Source organism: Oryzias latipes, chromosome 10 (assembly GCF_053564925.1).
Source record: "Oryzias latipes strain Hd-rR chromosome 10, Olatipes_Hd-rR_3.1".
NCBI classification, from domain to species: domain Eukaryota; kingdom Metazoa; phylum Chordata; class Actinopteri; order Beloniformes; family Adrianichthyidae; genus Oryzias; species Oryzias latipes.
Genome location: NC_136246.1, coordinates 14,963,026 through 14,979,230, shown reverse-complemented (window position 1 = coordinate 14,979,230; position 16,205 = coordinate 14,963,026). Strand labels below are relative to the sequence as shown.

At 39.0% G+C, this 16,205-nt stretch overlaps 2 protein-coding genes across 2 annotated transcripts; both read left to right on the top strand.

The window, feature by feature from the left end:
* The first annotated feature begins 4,342 nt into the window (after positions 1–4,342).
* Positions 4,343–7,957, top strand: rap2c (RAP2C, member of RAS oncogene family). Its single transcript, XM_004073142.5, has 3 exons — positions 4,343–5,344; positions 6,123–6,408; positions 6,660–7,957. The coding sequence occupies exons 1-2, from the start codon at positions 5,072–5,074 to the stop codon at positions 6,399–6,401; spliced, it is 552 nt and encodes a 183-aa protein (XP_004073190.1). The 5' UTR covers positions 4,343–5,071; the 3' UTR covers positions 6,402–6,408; positions 6,660–7,957.
* A 2,115-nt stretch (positions 7,958–10,072) lies between these two features.
* zgc:92907 (ALG13 UDP-N-acetylglucosaminyltransferase subunit) lies at positions 10,073–15,094 on the top strand. The gene is made up of 4 exons (XM_023959068.2): positions 10,073–10,291; positions 12,700–12,862; positions 13,729–13,867; positions 13,953–15,094. Exons 1-4 carry the CDS (start codon positions 10,211–10,213, stop codon positions 14,062–14,064), a joined length of 495 nt encoding a protein of 164 aa, XP_023814836.1. The 5' UTR covers positions 10,073–10,210; the 3' UTR covers positions 14,065–15,094.
* Positions 15,095–16,205: the final 1,111 nt, after the last annotated feature.

Genomic DNA, 16,205 nt, shown 5'->3' with positions numbered 1-16,205 from the left:
TATACATATGTCAAAATACTCAAAATTTATTTTGAATAAATACAGGTAAAACAGATGATTAAAAATAAAATCAGTGTATTGTTATTGGCATGTCTATGGTTTGAGTAGTGTGTAAAGATTGATTTAAGGTAAATGTCCTTTGGTTTGTGTGTTTGTTAGAGTACTGCGTTTCGCTAAGCTGCTTTGCTGTAAACAAATACTGGATTGTGTTTGACTGTTCTTCTCTCAGTTCTATTTTATTTTACTCAAATGTAATGTCACATTTATAAAGTTGAATGGAAGAAAAATTCATAGGTGGAAACATCTAAAAACAGTACTAACCTTGATTATAAATACTCACTGGAATTGCAGACACTTTCCACCCTGGAAAAGCACTAAAACGAAGCACACATTAACTTCACCTTCAGGCTGTAAAGCAGGAATGTCAGCAGCAGCAATGGGTGCCAGAAGTAGTGCTCACACTGTTTCACATGCATTACCTTCTGTCATTTTGTGACCTTTTTCCCATTTACATCATTCAAGGTAACAACAAAACCAAACTCATCAGTGTTTGATGCTAAATTAGAAACAACCTGATTTTTTTTAAATGTCATTTTTCTTGCACTTCCAATTTTATGTGAAGTTGTTCCTGCAGAATCAGAAGTTGTATGTACTTTGTTATCCCTTAAAGTCTGCGTTGTTGCTATGGTTTTTGTCCGAGAGGTGGATTTGCTGGTTCACTGTCTGTTGAGTATTAATATCAGGGAAGATGGGTGTCTGATCTGTGCATTCCCTCCATCATGATGTCTATGTATGAACGTCTCCGAATATTTGGGCTGTTTTCCTTTTAGAAGTGACAAGTTGAAGTCCATCTTTCGTCTGTTTTTCTTGTTTGTACTTGTGCCTTTACTGTGCAAAGATACGGTTATGTTAAACGCATATATTTTTAAAAAGTGCATTTACTCAATGGTTGTTAAATGATCCCTTTATTTAAAGTAGTTTGTTGGTGAGTCATGCCATTGTTTTTCAAATTGGGTACAACAATCCCAGCCTGATCGATGGCTTGTGGAGGATGAAGAGGCTAGTAAAAGACTGTTCAGGACTAAGCCATAAAAAACTCTGACATTCTAGGAGTCATCTCTTGGTTCACTTTTGCTTGTGCTTCTATGTGCTGCCAAGCTCTACAATGTTTTTCTTTTTTTGTTTTGTTTTGTTTTTGCAGGGTGTAGCTGTTAGGAGTATTGTGCCAATTATGATTTCTGCTAATTCTGTTTATCTTAAATAAAAACATACAAACATAATCCTATTGTGTTGTGTTTTATTGTTCGATCAGCTCATTAACTGTCTTACATAAATATGTGTTGCTTTTTTTTTGTTGAAAGGCACCACCTAAGGTATGTTTTCACTACATGTGGTAATTATTATTAGCTGTAATTGTTTTTTTTTTGTTTTTTTATCAATATAATTTCAAACACAACATGTGTGGAGCATTTTGTCCACAGTAAAGTTGCTATTTTGATAAGTGCATTAATTAGACGACAAATGAATACACATGTTTGACTTAAAAAATGTGATGGAGACTGAATGGTGAATAGCTAAAGAACCAACAGACAAAACTTTGGAACATCTAATATTGAGATCTAAGGATATTTTATTTATTATAGAATATAAATTATAGTATTCTGTTACTAAATGCATAATCTACATGCCATCACATTTCTTGAAAACAAACGCAAAGTGGTCAAAGTATGTTCATGTTCATAAAATCCATGAATGTGCACACACACCTGCAGATATTTATATAGAACAAAATTGTAGCTGTTCCCAGATCAAAATTTAGCTAATGATGTCATTCTCTAGTTATTTTTTTAACTGGAAAATTAGTTGAGAGAAACTGTTTACAGTATGAGCAAATCCATCTAACATTGAAAAGACTAGCAAAATAATTAGACTGTTAAGTAAGTTTATTAAAAGCATATTAATGGAAAAATAAATTATTATGGTAACTAGGAGATTGGTGTATTTACAATTGTTAAATTGTCTTCTTAAGAAGGTTATGCCAATTTAATAAATCAATAGATCGTTTTTGTTTTTTTTCAATAAACTTTATTGCACATTTTTCAATTTACAGAAATTCACATTACGTTGCAAAATAAAAAAACAATTGTTAATATCAAACACACATAAGACCAAACAACAATAATAGTAATAAGCCCTGTGTGTGTCTTTTTTTGTAATGCTCATATACAAACCAAGTTAGGGTGAACAAACGTTATAAAGGCAAAAAACAATTCAAAATAACTATACTTTTGAAATATTTTGATAAATTACTGTAGTTTCTTGTTTTTGTTTGAAATGCATTTAAGACACTTATAAAAATCAGAAAAATAATTTTAAAAAAATACTAAACAAAGGACATGCATTTTTCCATTTACATAAATGAATGAAATGTTTGCATAAAATAATAACAACATTGATGACATCAGAAATTCCCGGGTCCAGATTTTCCATAAATAAGAGAACATCAAGTAAAGAAAAAAAGGGAATATTTAAAACTTTAAGTGACAACCAATTGTGAATCAGTCCAAATTATTTTTATCTGGTTGCAACTGATCAATAGATCGTTGTTCACATAAGTGGTTGTATTTTCTCTGAAGTTGTCTTGTGAATGCAATTCATACAAATGTCCTAATTCAGACACAGTCTTCTTTCTCTTTCGGCTTTTCCCATCAGGGGTCGCCACAGCGAATCATCGTTTTCCACCTCACTCTATCATGAACATCTTCTACCCTAACATTAGCCAACTTCATGTCCTCTGTTAAGACATCCATATATCTCCTCTTTGGCCGTCCTCTTGCCCTCCTGCCAGGCAGCTCCATCTCCAACATCCTTCTACCAATATATCCACTATCCCTCCTCTGAACATGTCCAAACCATCTCAGTCTGGCTTCTCTGACTTTGTCGCTAACACAGGCAACATGAGCCGTCCCTCTGATGTACTCGTTCCTTATCCTGTCTAACCTGGTCACTCCTAAGGAGAACCTCAACATCTTCATCTCCGCTACCTCCATCTCAGCCTCTTGTCTCTGTCTCACTGCTACCGTCTCTAACCCATAGAGCAGAGCTGGTCTCACCACTGTCTTGTACACCTTTCCTTTGAGTCTTGCTGACACTCTTCTGTCACACAACACTCCTGACACTTTCCTCCAACCGCTCCAACCTGCCTGCACTCGCCTCTTCACCTCTTTTCCACACTCCCCATCACACTGAACTGTTGACCCCAAGTACTTAAACTCCTGCACCTTCTTCACCTCAGTCCCCTGTAACCTAACGCTTCTACCTTGATCCCTCTCGTTCAGACACATGTATTCTGTCTTACTACGACTGACCTTCATGCCTCTTCTTTCCAGAGCAAACCTCCACCTCTCTAGCTGTTCCTCCACCTGCTCTCTACTCTCACTGCAAATTACAATGTCATCCGCAAACATCATTGTCCAGGGAGATTCCTGTCTTACCTCGTCTGTCAGCCTGTCCATCAACATAGCAAACAAAAAGGGACTCAAAGCTGATCCTTGGTGTAGTCCCACCTCCACCTTGAACTCCTCTGTCTGACCTACAGCACATCTCACCACCCTCATACTTCTCTCATACATGTCCTAAACTACTCTGACATACTTCTCTGCCACTCCAGACGACCTCATACAGTACCACAGCTCCTCCCTCGGCACCCTGTCATACGCCTTCTCTAAATCTACGAACACACAATGCAGCTCCTTCTGACCTTCTCTGTACTTTTCCATCAACATTCTCAAAGCAAAAATGGCATCAGTGGTGCTCTTACAGGGCATAATCCTATTGAACAAACTCGTTAGAAATTCCACTGCTGTCTCTCCTAAGCACTTCCATACCTCCACAGGTACATCATCAGGACCAACGGCCTTTCCGCTCTTCATCCTTTTCAGAGCCTTCCTAACCTCATCCTTTCCCATCTCTGCTACTTCCTGCTCCACAACAACCACATCTTCCTCCCTTCTTTCCCTGTCATTTTCCCCGTTCATCAGCTCCTCAAAATACTCCTTCCATCTTTTCTGTACACTCTCCTGGGTTGTTAGCACATTTCCATCTCTGTCCTTAATCCCCCTTATCTGTTGCACGTCCTTCCCATCTCTGTCTCTGTCTGGCTAGCCTGTACAAGTCCTTCTCTCCTTCCTTTGTGTCTAACCTGTCATATAGCTCATCGTGAGCTTTCTGTTTGGCCTTTGCCACCTAATTCAGACACAGTAAAGAATCTAAATTACTTGCAAAATGGCTGACAATGGTTGTTTTACACGGGCCTTTAGAAAAGATTTGCGGGGTTGGAAAGACATGCTTTTATTCTGAAGGGAGGCATGCAGGAAGTCTCGTACTCGTTAGCGGAAGCAGTTTGTTAGCTTCAGGAAACCAGTTTAGTGAAGAAAAAAAATTTCTTTCTGCCAACAAAACCTGTCCTGCAACGACTCAAATTCACGGAAAAACACAAAGGCCGAAGAAGTGGCAGGTGTTCGTGCCTCATCTGCGTTTATAACACTCGGCAATCGAGGCGAGGGCTGGACCGGTACCAGAACAAGGCCCGAACCCGGACTTGACTAGCCCAGCAGGGCTCTGACACCGGCGGGCTGATCGGAAGGAGGTGGCATGCTGTGTCTAGAGAAGCCTCTGTGTGCAACAACTCAACCTGGTGTCTGTTGATGGACGCCAAATCCGTTTCAGGACTCTTATGTGAGTCAAAGCGCTCTCGTGGTGCATCGGGTCCGAGTGCAAATAGCTTGAAGCTCGGGAATGGCACCGCTGGAATTTAGCCAGGAACGAGCTAGTGTGAGAGCAAGCTAACTTCAGAGTTACCAACTTTTCACTCGCCTGTTTAGACCAGACCAAATCTGGAAATAAGAATGACTGCCAGGCTTTAGCTTATGTGGTTCTTTTAATGCCTCAAATTTGAAGTCAACAACAAGTTGGCTCTTCTTTGTTAATGCCGCTTTAAATGTTTTTTGGAGAGAGTATAGATCGAAAGCTACGACGTTAGCTGCTAAGTTAGCAAGTCTCCACCGCCCCAATGAAAGAATACAAAGTTGTTGTGCTGGGCAGCGGCGGCGTGGGAAAGTCCGCGCTCACCGTCCAGTTTGTTACTGGGACCTTCATCGAGAAGTACGACCCGACCATCGAGGACTTCTACCGTAAGGAGATCGAAGTGGATTCATCGCCCTCCGTGTTGGAGATCCTGGACACGGCGGGGACCGAGCAGTTTGCTTCCATGAGAGACCTGTACATCAAGAACGGACAAGGCTTCATTCTGGTCTACAGCCTGGTCAACCAGCAGTCATTCCAGGTAAATAAAGGGAGGACAACATGAATGGAAACTTGAGGCAAACTCAAACTTTATCACAGTGTTAAAGTTGAACAAAGCGTTTCAATCCAGGACATCTGTTGCCAAAAATCCAACCAGTGTGACTCAGAGATAAATATACCTGGTACTGAACAGGACAGGTGAAGTTTTCCTCAGTCCTTGTACTACTTCAAGATAATTACGTGTAAATTAAATATGTGAACAAACAAGTAAACAAAAATGAATGTTAAATCCATTCACATTTTAGTGTCAATGTTCAGCCCACTGTCGTTTCTCCACGTCAAGATGATACAAACAGAACATGCATTCTAACACACTGATTATCTCATTTTGAAACTACTTTTTAATGGTATTGGTCGGCTGAATTAACAACTTGCCTCAGACAGACTGACCTGGTTGGGTTGTAGAACTATGTATCGATTCATTGATTAAGTCGGTTTATCGTCACACCTCTAATTGTTATGCATTGACTAGAATTTGCGCAACATGTTGTCACAAGCACAAGGAATTCACTGTCAGAAGTTTTCATTGTTCCTTTTTTTATTTCTGATTTATTGTTTTCTGTTTGAAAATAATGCTTGGAAAAATTTTTGTTTGCTGGACGAACTAAAATAGGCTATAAAGTCAAAGTAGACATTAATCTCTACAAAAACACAAACTGTGGGCATTTGATTGTTTTCTTGTCCGTTTTTAATACAAATACTTGTTCATCTCTCAACTCAAGGGCTTTAAGAACTATAATTGCATGTCCATCTTTCAGGACATCAGACCAATGCGAGACCAAATAGTCCGTGTGAAGCGCTTTGAGAAGGTGCCGTTGATTCTGGTTGGTAACAAAGTGGACCTGGAGTCTGAGCGTGAAGTTGCTGGATCCGAGGGGCGAGCCCTTGCTCAAGAGTGGGGCTGCCCTTTCATCGAAACCTCTGCCAAAAGCAAAACTATGGTGGACGAGCTGTTTGCAGAGATTGTCCGACAGATGAATTACTCCACGCTGCCAGAGAAGCAGGAGCAGTGCTGCACGGCCTGTGTGATTCAGTGAGGAAGAGGTAAGGGCTTCTCTGAATCTGCCTGCATCATAAATGCATGTTAAGCTTGAATAAAAGCTGATAGGAAAAAGACAGCGTATGAAAAAAAAAATTGGAGCGGCTTCAGGGAGGAAAATGTCACATTCTGAAAGAGGAATAGGACCCCAAATAGGAAGCTCACTTTAAACTCTGCTGGAGGTGTTGTCTGTGTGGTTTACATGTAAATTGTTTTTTTATATCCCTCTCTCCCACATGTGTTTCTGCTCTAAAAGATGGACTTCATTGGCCTGGATCGCCACGCGCATTTTGATGAACACGGGGACAGCTTGGCTTTTTACCTGTCTGACGAAAACTTGTCCCATCAGGCAGTGCTGTCGCCTCACGGTCTGTGGAAAAAAAGGTTTTGTTTTTTTTGACCGTGACAGAGAATCTGACTAAGAACCTGGTCCTATTTTTGATATCATACCTGCTAGAAGATGCTTCAGCTGTAACCTCAATGGCCTTTGAGATGAACCTGGGATTGGACAGACACAACTGGATGGGCAGCCCCTCTGTGAATTCCTGTCTCACTGTTTTTTGATTCTCCTCCTTATATATTGACGTGTCCTTTAAGTATGGTGCAGGAGGACGTAAGGGGTTGCAGCATCTTTTTTGTTTTTTTAACTGCATTAATTATGTTACCCTTTGATTTTACTTGTATTCTGGCTCCGATTAGAGATTTGATCAAGTGTTTCATACCTTTTGAAGCATTTTGAATTTAGCGTGCATACCTAAACTAGTGTGCTGCTCAGGTGTTCTGCTACCTTCTTCTGAAAAACGTTTGTTTTTAAATGGGAATCTTCTGATTTTTGTAAGCGTATACATGGTGTGTGACTTTGGATTAAGCCAGTAACATTTACATCTAAGAGGAACTCCATCTTTTTTTATTGTGTCAGTATTTACAGCACCTCTATCGATTTGACAACATGTGCGCTGAGGTGAAACTGTTTCCAAAATGTAAACTAACTTGAAGTGACTGGGTTGAGCCAATTTCTGTGTTTTGCCAGAATCGTCACTGTCTCTTAAAGGCATGGTCTAAGTGGACGCAGGTCTTCCATTTTCCGTTTTATCGAGAAGTCTGTAGATTTTGGAGCGACCAAAGTAAACAATGTTCCTGCTTTTATTGTGTCTAATGATGTAACGTGTTGCTTTAAATTCCGGAGCTGCAGATTTTTTTTATATATATACATATATATGATTATTATTATCTGCTAATTCCGGTTTCAGTGGGTTGGTTAAAGTTCTGGCATAATTAATCAAATTCAACTTTGTACTTTTGATTCTATGATGGTAATCTATTTATTAAATCTTATGACATCCATAGCCAGTTTTAAAATTAGAATTTTTACCCTAGCTTTGGATTTCTGAGTTTTCAGAAAATAAGTTTGGGTGTCTTTTATTTTGTTTTTGTATAGATCTATAAATCTGGGAATTTAACAAAGCCTTAAAATTTTGGTTGCACCTGGGTGTCTTGTATTTTTTTCTTTTCTTTCATTTAAAAATAAACATCTTTCATCATTTCAGAATAAAAGATGCTGGACTTTCTGCTTTTGTGATACATACAGTACTACCTTTCAATGAAACCAAACTCAACTCAGGTTTTACACAAGTGTCACAAAGCTGGTTAAACTTTAATTTAAATCTCATGTCAACAACACATTTATTTAAAGTCCCACTCCAATCATCTTTCGATCTGTTGTAAAAGTGTTCCAAGTGGTCTTTGAATTATGATTATGCAGTTTTTAGCCACAAAAACAACTGTTCTCTTAGACATATTTTCTGCAGAGCAGCAGGAGTTTATTAGAAATTAGCTCTGAGTTGTGGGTGAGACTGTTGGTGTGGAGTAAACCTGCCCCCCTTTCCTGTTTACACTCTTGTTAGCTTACAGCCCCTCACAACCCAAACCTAACAGTAGCCGTGCAACAAAAATGTTGAGCAATGTTGGAGCTATCCAGCCGTACAGTTTAAGCCAGATTTCAGCTCAGACGAGGAAAACATGATTGTCTACAGGCGAATGCATCAGACTAGAGCAGAGCAAGGAGCTTGTGGCCCGCCAGGATATAGTCTACGTCATAAATACAAATTTTTTTTTTTGCCCCAGATTTAAAAAAGAGATGAAATTTTGAGCTTAATTTTGTTTTTTATAAGCCTTCCACAATGAGAAAAATGCCATGTAAAAAAACACAACTTTAACATGGACTTTTTAACGTAACACAATTTTCATGGGAGTGGGTCTTTCGCTGTGTGGGCGAACCACTGCACCAAAGTGAGCCCTAGTTTGTGTTCTTGTTTTCTAATTTAGTCACCTGCATATTTTCCAGTGCTGTTATGAAACAAAATAGGGAAGCAAAGCGACAGCGTCAACCCTGAAGACTAAAACCATTGAGTAAGTCTTGTATATAAGACTGTGTGTCTGCCAATTAGCTGAGGGGTCAAATTCTAAGCTTGAAAGTCGTTGTACCCTTGGGCAAGATCTCTGACCTACAGGTTGCCTTCAGTTTGGACAAACTGAGGCCTGGAGGTGGCTTTTGATAAAAGCATCTGCTAAATTTGCTCATATTTGCTGAACAACAACCCTGGAAAAACAGCGTGGAAGCATAGGAAAATATAAACAGTGAAGCCCTCAAAAATAAAAAAGTGAACATATTTAAAACAACCGCCCGGTGAATATGTTTACATCGAGGAAGCATCTGTTGAAGGTAAGTTCCCACCTTTTTCTGTTGCATTAACTGAGAACATGACTGACGATGCATTTACTGGGAGCTGAAGTGCGAAGCTCTGTCTACGCCCACATGCACCAGCTCCAGGAAGTCTTTGTTTTGCATGCCCACTCATCTGCGCCTTTCTGCCGCAAAACTGCATGTTTGTCTCACAGCTTTCTGAGGAAGACTCCTCTTTATCAATCAGACTTAGGAAGATTTGTCTTCAGTTAGGACGACATGATGCCATTATAGTGGAATTGATCATGGGGTTTCTTCAAAACAATGTTAAATCTCTGCTGTAAACTTGACAAATTGTTTGCTTTTATTTTTTAAATGTCTTACTGAAAATGTTTGTGTAGTTTATCAGGACAATTGATCTGCCTTGGTCTGGTAAGTTTCTGCATTTTATAAAGACACCTGAAAGGATAGCATCTGTCACTTTGTAAAATTTTGATTTATTATATTTGTACTATTTTGGGAATGTAACTTTTATCACCCACATCTTTGCAGGTAAAGAGGTAAACAAACCACGGAGGAAACCTGAAGCTGTTTCCAACTTACAATTTGAAATAATAAAAATAATTTCATGAAATACTTTTATTTTTCCTCTTTGAACATGAATCAAATATATGACACTATTCAAAATTGTTTTCTCGAAAGATAATAGATAACATTTTAATTTTAACATATAAAGCCACAAACATCTACACGCGGTTAAAAAAAGTGACTTTTTTCTAAAAATGTAACACTTGTGCGCCTGAATGTCTTTATATAAGACTCTTATAACACACCATACCTGCCTGCTGCTTCTCCCGGAGCACAAGTGAAGTCACCGCGTGAGTAAAATAAACTAAAGGGCTAAAAACTGCTCTCTTAAAGTTACAACAAAGGCTCATATTCATGTGGATGCTGGATACTCCTCCGGACCTTTAGGTGGCGCTGTAACTCACCGTGACTGAGACGCTAGGCTAAAGCGGAAACAGCTGTCACCACAGTAGACTTCGGGAAGAAGACGACATGTGAATAAAACTTTGACCAAATACGTTTAAAAGTTGGCTAATTGTGAGTGTAGCTGAGCTGCCATGAAGACGGTGTTTGTGACCGTTGGTACGACGAGGTTTGACGAGCTGATTGAAACGGTCACGTGCTCTGAAGCCGCAAAGGTGCGTGGAGTTTCCTGCAGTTTAAGTTAAGATAACCACCATCATCTGTTTTCAATACGATCACCCGAACGAAAAAGCAGCTGAATATTACGTAGTCTGTATTTTGTTTCTGACTGTCCATACAGATAGTCTGCTGATCACAACACGCACTGATACTGGACGAATTCACCCTCAGTTTGCGTGTTTGCACAGTTTAAATCGTGTGATCTTCAAAGGCATCGCAGATAAACAGGAAGTCATTCAGTCATAATGATTATCGTGAATCATTATTGAAACAATGGACTATGGAGGTCAAGAAAGTGTACAAAAAAACCATTATATTACTTTCTGGATTTTTTTTTCTAAAAAGCCTTTTGTGTTAACCCAGAGTCACACAAACATGATATAAAACGCCTCCTGCTGTATCAGAGGACACAAAATACCTTTAAAGCCTGGATAATAATGGAGCAGCAGCACTGACACATTCACACAACTGTATGTAACCCTGTTAAATTTATTTGATCATTTGTCTAAATATGAGATGTAAATAGTTGATTTACACATTTCATTCATGGTGGTTTTTATTTAAAACAACAACAAACATTTAATGAATCCCTTCAAAGTCACACTTCAGTCATCCTCTCATCTGTTTTCAAAGCCTTCTCAGTGGTCTTTTAATTGCAATCATGTAGTTCTTAGACAAAATTTAAAAAAACATTGTTGTTTTCTTGGACATAGTTTCTGCAGGGCAGCAGGAGCTAATCAGAAACTTGTGCCTCTGAGCTGTGGGCAGAACTGTTTAGTAAGCCCACCCCCACTTCCCCTCCTTGTTATTGAGAGCTCTCTGTTTACACTCTCTCCAACTAGCTTACAGCGGCAACCTGATATTACCAGTGCATCAAAAATGGTAAGGAATATCAGGGCTATCCAGAGATTTATTTTTTACCATGTCGTAATCCGACTGCCATGGATAATTTCATGGTCATTTGAACATTATCACAATTTTATGAAGTGAAAAAACAAATTGTTGCCACTTTGAAATAAAGCAATGTAAATTTGCAATCTTGAATTTAAATGCTAAATGTTGTTTACTTGTATAGCATTTTTCTACCTACAAGGCCCAAAGCGCTTCACAATCACAGACCCATTCACTCAGTCACTCACACATTCACACACTGGTAGCAGCTCCGCTGTCAAACACAGGCGCCTACCACCAGAGGCAAGGTGGGGTTCAGTGTCTTGCCGAAGGACGCATCGACTCATGGGCCTGCGGGAGTCGAACCTGCAATCTTGCGATCATGGGTCGACCGCCCTACTGGCTGCACCATGCTGACCTAATTCCTAGGGGCACTGCCAATGTAATCGAGACCAAAACAAATTTTGAGCAGTGATAGGAAAGTATGTTTTTGTGAAAAGATGTGCACAAGCTTTAACAGTTCTCACAGGTAAACCTAAATGATGATTTTAGACAGCAAACATTGCCCCTCAACAATAAGGCAGAGCTTTGACTCAGATATTTGACAGCTGTAACTGTTGTTTGAAGCGGTTAGTCTTTCTGCTTACATCAAGTTCATTTAAAGAGACCAGTTATTTCACAGAACACATGCAGCAGGAGGTGGAACACACTGACCAACTCAAACCCTCCAACCTGTCGTGCCAAAGGGCCACAACTTCCTCAAAGTTTTAACGTAACTTTAGTACTGCAGTGCAGTTTTATTTTTAACCTGAAACCTAAACAGGAAGTTCTTAAACTCTAGAAAAGCACAGGAAACAAAAGTAGATATTCATGGCTTTTCACGTTACACATCGATAAAAGTTCAAAGTACTTTATATAATTTATGTCCGTAAGTGTAATTGTACTGTTAAAGAAGCAATCTTAGTTTCTTTTGGCTCATCTTATGTTGTATACATTTACATAAATGTTAAGCAATTCTGTAATCTGATTACCTCAGTGTGTTCTGAATTTAACAGACTTCTAATCCTTTTATCTAGAAACTTTTTTTTCTTTTTCTTCAGCAGAAAACTAAAAAGTTCTTGAGGATACATCTCAAATCATTGAAATATTGGGGTTGGAAGATATTTGACTAGAGAGGAAGTGTGAGCCTAGTGTGGCTTCAATTAAAAGACCTGTGACTGTGGCTACATGAAAACCCTGTGATGCCTTTTTTAATGTCATGTTTAAAGCTGATTGTCAGGAAGTCACAGGAGCTCTCTGCAAAGCTGCGGTTCCTTGCAGTGAGTAAGAACTGCAGATGTCTGACAGGCATGAGTTGCTCATCAGCTGAGCGGACTTTCACTGAGAGCAGGTTAAGCGCACGAACCAGCAAGAACTGAGAGCGTCAGATGGGGCATCATCCGCTCACAATCCAAATTCAAAGACTGAATCCTTTTCTCTTTCCAGAAATAAAGTATCTGTTCTTTCCTCATAGGCATTAAAGGCTCGAGGATACAAGCGTTTGCTTCTGCAGATTGGAAGAGGATCTTTTGTCCCAGATGCTGACAGCTGTCCAGAACTGAAACTAGAAGTTTTTCGATTTAAAGACTCTATTGCTGAGGACATGAAACAAGCTGATCTTGTCATCAGCCATGCAGGTAAATAAATGCTCTGCTGAAATCTGCTCTTCCCAGCAGTATAGATTCTAAGCTTCTAGTGACTAATGGACCTTCTTGGCTATCAGAACCAGCTGACCTCCTGCAGAGTGAATTTGGGTCATATTTGGGATTTCTTTCAGACCACCGAAAATAGGATTCTGCTTCTTTAAAACGCACCTGCTGGTCCTGGAAACGGAGTTGAATAAAATGACTTAATAACTAAAGCTCTTAAAGACCCGCTCTGATCAAAAATAGTGTTTTTAACGTCGTCTTGTGGCATTTTTCTGATGATGGAGGACATGTAAAACTAAAATAAAATGGCATTTCTGAGTATTTCTTTATTGAAATCGTAAAATGAAAGCAAATGAAAAAGATGCCACTGGTAAAAGCTTCTAAGTATGGCATAGGATCTTCAATGGACGAACCACAAGCTCCCTGCTCCACTCCATTCTGATGCATCCGCGTGCAGACGAATAGATCCAGGAACGTCTTCATTTTCCTCGTCTAAGCTGGGATCTGGCTCAAAGCTATATATATATATATATATATATATATATATATATATATATATAGTATGATCAAATTCTGGTTGCACAAAAGAATTACGGTTTAGAAACCATTTAAATAAAGTAAGCTTTTGTTTAAACTGAATATTTTAACAGCATCCCTGCAGATTACTTTTTGTATTTTTTTTTTCTCCAGGAAGTGTCAACGTTTATCGATTGTTCTGTTTTTGCACAGTAGACTGTTGTCATTCAAAAGCTTCTATAGATAGCAGATCCACACACCTTCCTGTGTTTGCTGCTGTAAACAGCCTTTGTTGTTGGGTCTCACCATGACTGGCGATTATGCTTTTGCGTTTTCAGGAGCAGGAAGTTGTCTGGAAGCTCTTGGCGCTGGCAAACCTTTGCTGGTTGTAGTCAACGACAAGCTGATGGACAACCACCAGCTGGAGTTAGCCAGGCAGCTGCACACAGACCACCATCTGCTGTACTGCACATGCAGGTGTGTTCTCCCACACATCTGTTCAAGTTTACCGCTGTGGAAGGAGACACTTGAATGGTTTTTATTCTGACTTTTTTTCTGTCAGCTCCCTCACAGAAACTCTGAAGACCATGGACCTCTCTGTTCTGCAGCCGTTCCCACCCGGACAACCAAAGACTTTTGCCAACTTTCTGGACAAAGTTGTGGGACTTAAATGAAACTTTTGAGAATGTGCTTGTTTTTCATGTAAAATTTTTCTGAACATCAAGCATGGGTGCATCTTTTTAAATATATTTGTATGCAATAATTACACATTTTGAACTTTAAACATCTGTTTGTGAGCTGTTGTCTCCCAGCTCTCACAACTCAGTTCTTAAAAAAAGCAGTTTGAAAGAAGTTGAGACAGGCAGCTTCCATCATTGTAGATGTTTCCTTAAAAAAAAAGGCTGCAGTTCTTAAAAAACAGGAAAACAGACACAGTGTTCTGAATGTTTCAATCTGTGTTGTGATGCACAGCAGGAATGTGTTGCTCTTCCAGATGATGGTCCACGGGGAACAGCAGGGATCATAGTGATGCTGCTGGCGCAAATCTACAAACACATCATTCTCATCGATCTGTGTGCCTAGTTCGGTGCATCTTTTAAAGAATTTCTTTCATATTCTGTTAGTTCTAAATGACTCATCAACTTCAAAGTACTGTAATTTTTCAGAGATTTTTGATTGTTACTTTTTTGAGGTCATAAAATGTTTTTTTATTTGTTATTTCCCAACAGACGGTCAGTGGCCAGTGCGTGTGGTTGTCATGTGAAAAACATAAACGACTGAGCTTTTGACCAGTTGTTTTGCTTTATTTTTTACTTGTTGCATTTTTATATAAAATGATAAATTACTGCAGTGCATTTCCACAACTAATGGGATGTTTAATAGGAAGTCTCAGTTAAGGCTGGTATTCATTTTGAAACAATCAGACCTTTTCTAACTTGTTGCACACATGATGTGAACAATCGCATCACTTGAATGGTATTTAGGACTATTTTGAATCACTACAGACAGCATCTTTTTGTCTCAGCTTTATTGCTGTTTGGCCTGAAAAGGATTCGTCAAGGTGACGTCATTGGTTTCAGGCTAAATGTGTTTTTCTTTTTCTTTTCTCTTTTCTCTGACTGTTTACTTGTGTGTTCAAAGCCAGAAGGGAACAGTGCTTCAGTGTACACCCAGATCTAAAATAAATCTGTTGTAACAACACAAGTTTGGAGGATAGGTTATTTTATATAATTGAGGACCAATATTCCCCACTGTACAGATATATATATATATATATATATATATATATATATATATATATATATATATATATATATATATTTACCTCAAATTGTTGTGCAGAGAGTCAAACAAATTAACTTAGCAGGTCTATTCCCCAGGTCTATTCTTGCATCTTTTAAATCTGGAGAAACCTTAATATTCTCAGCCAGGAATGACAATGCTTTGTCGTTAATGAAACACTTCTGACTCTATTAATTTAAGGTATTTCTTCACTTTAAGACGTGTTGTTAAGCAGGAAATGAGTGTTGAGCAGCACGTAGTCCAAGTTTATTCCTAAAACCACTGGTCAGCGAAACGTCTGCTGGTTTCTTTGAACAAACATTGTTCAACAACTTAAACAGCAACAAACTGTTTAAAATAATCTTTTCATTAACCAAGAGTACAATGTAAAGCAGAGTTATATAAAGGAAAGATGAACCTAATATATCCATAGATTCTCCTCGGGAAAGCCCCATCTGTTCGCTTGTCGATGAAATTCTTTGGAAGTGGTGGATTCCCGGCACTGCAGGTACATGCAGCGGCTTTCAGTTCCTCTCTTCAGGCAAATGTGTTATGGTTGAGAAGTAACTTGGCAGCCTGCTTTATTATAAAATAAACAGCTGTTTCTGGGTTTGTGATTACAACAACTCAACTAGCAGGTTTTTAAGTCAGAGATGAGCAGGAAAGTGTGATTCTAAATATATTAATTCTGATTATGATGCCTGTGTTAGAAGTGAAACCTCAATGCTGCAAAATAAACTGAACACCTGAAGAGAATCCCGAACTGTTGTTTTATGAAGTTTTTTTCTTAAATACCGGTAACTTGACTTGAACGTCAGCAGCAGAACAAACTCCTCTGTCTTTTATTTGGCTTATCTGCTCTGGAGAGTTTCTACCGGACACACAATGTGATTCACATGATGTTTTCCCTCCTGCAAGTTAATCCAATAGAGACAGCAGCATGACATAATTCACTTTCCGTCTGAAAAATGATGCTGCTATGTTGTTTAGCTAGTTGTGAGTTACCTTTCACAAGGTAACTCACAACTTTGTC

Coding starts and splice junctions, on each gene's coding strand:
- rap2c (XM_004073142.5), top strand. CDS start 5,072: ATGAAAGAATACAAAGTTGTTGTGCTGGGCAGCGGCGGCGTGGGAAAG. Junction 5,345..6,122: donor TCAACCAGCAGTCATTCCAG/GTAAATAAAGGG, acceptor TCCATCTTTCAG/GACATCAGACCAATGCGAGA.
- zgc:92907 (XM_023959068.2), top strand. CDS start 10,211: ATGAAGACGGTGTTTGTGACCGTTGGTACGACGAGGTTTGACGAGCTG. Junction 12,863..13,728: donor TCTTGTCATCAGCCATGCAG/GTAAATAAATGC, acceptor TTGCGTTTTCAG/GAGCAGGAAGTTGTCTGGAA. Junction 13,868..13,952: donor CTGCTGTACTGCACATGCAG/GTGTGTTCTCCC, acceptor TTTTTCTGTCAG/CTCCCTCACAGAAACTCTGA.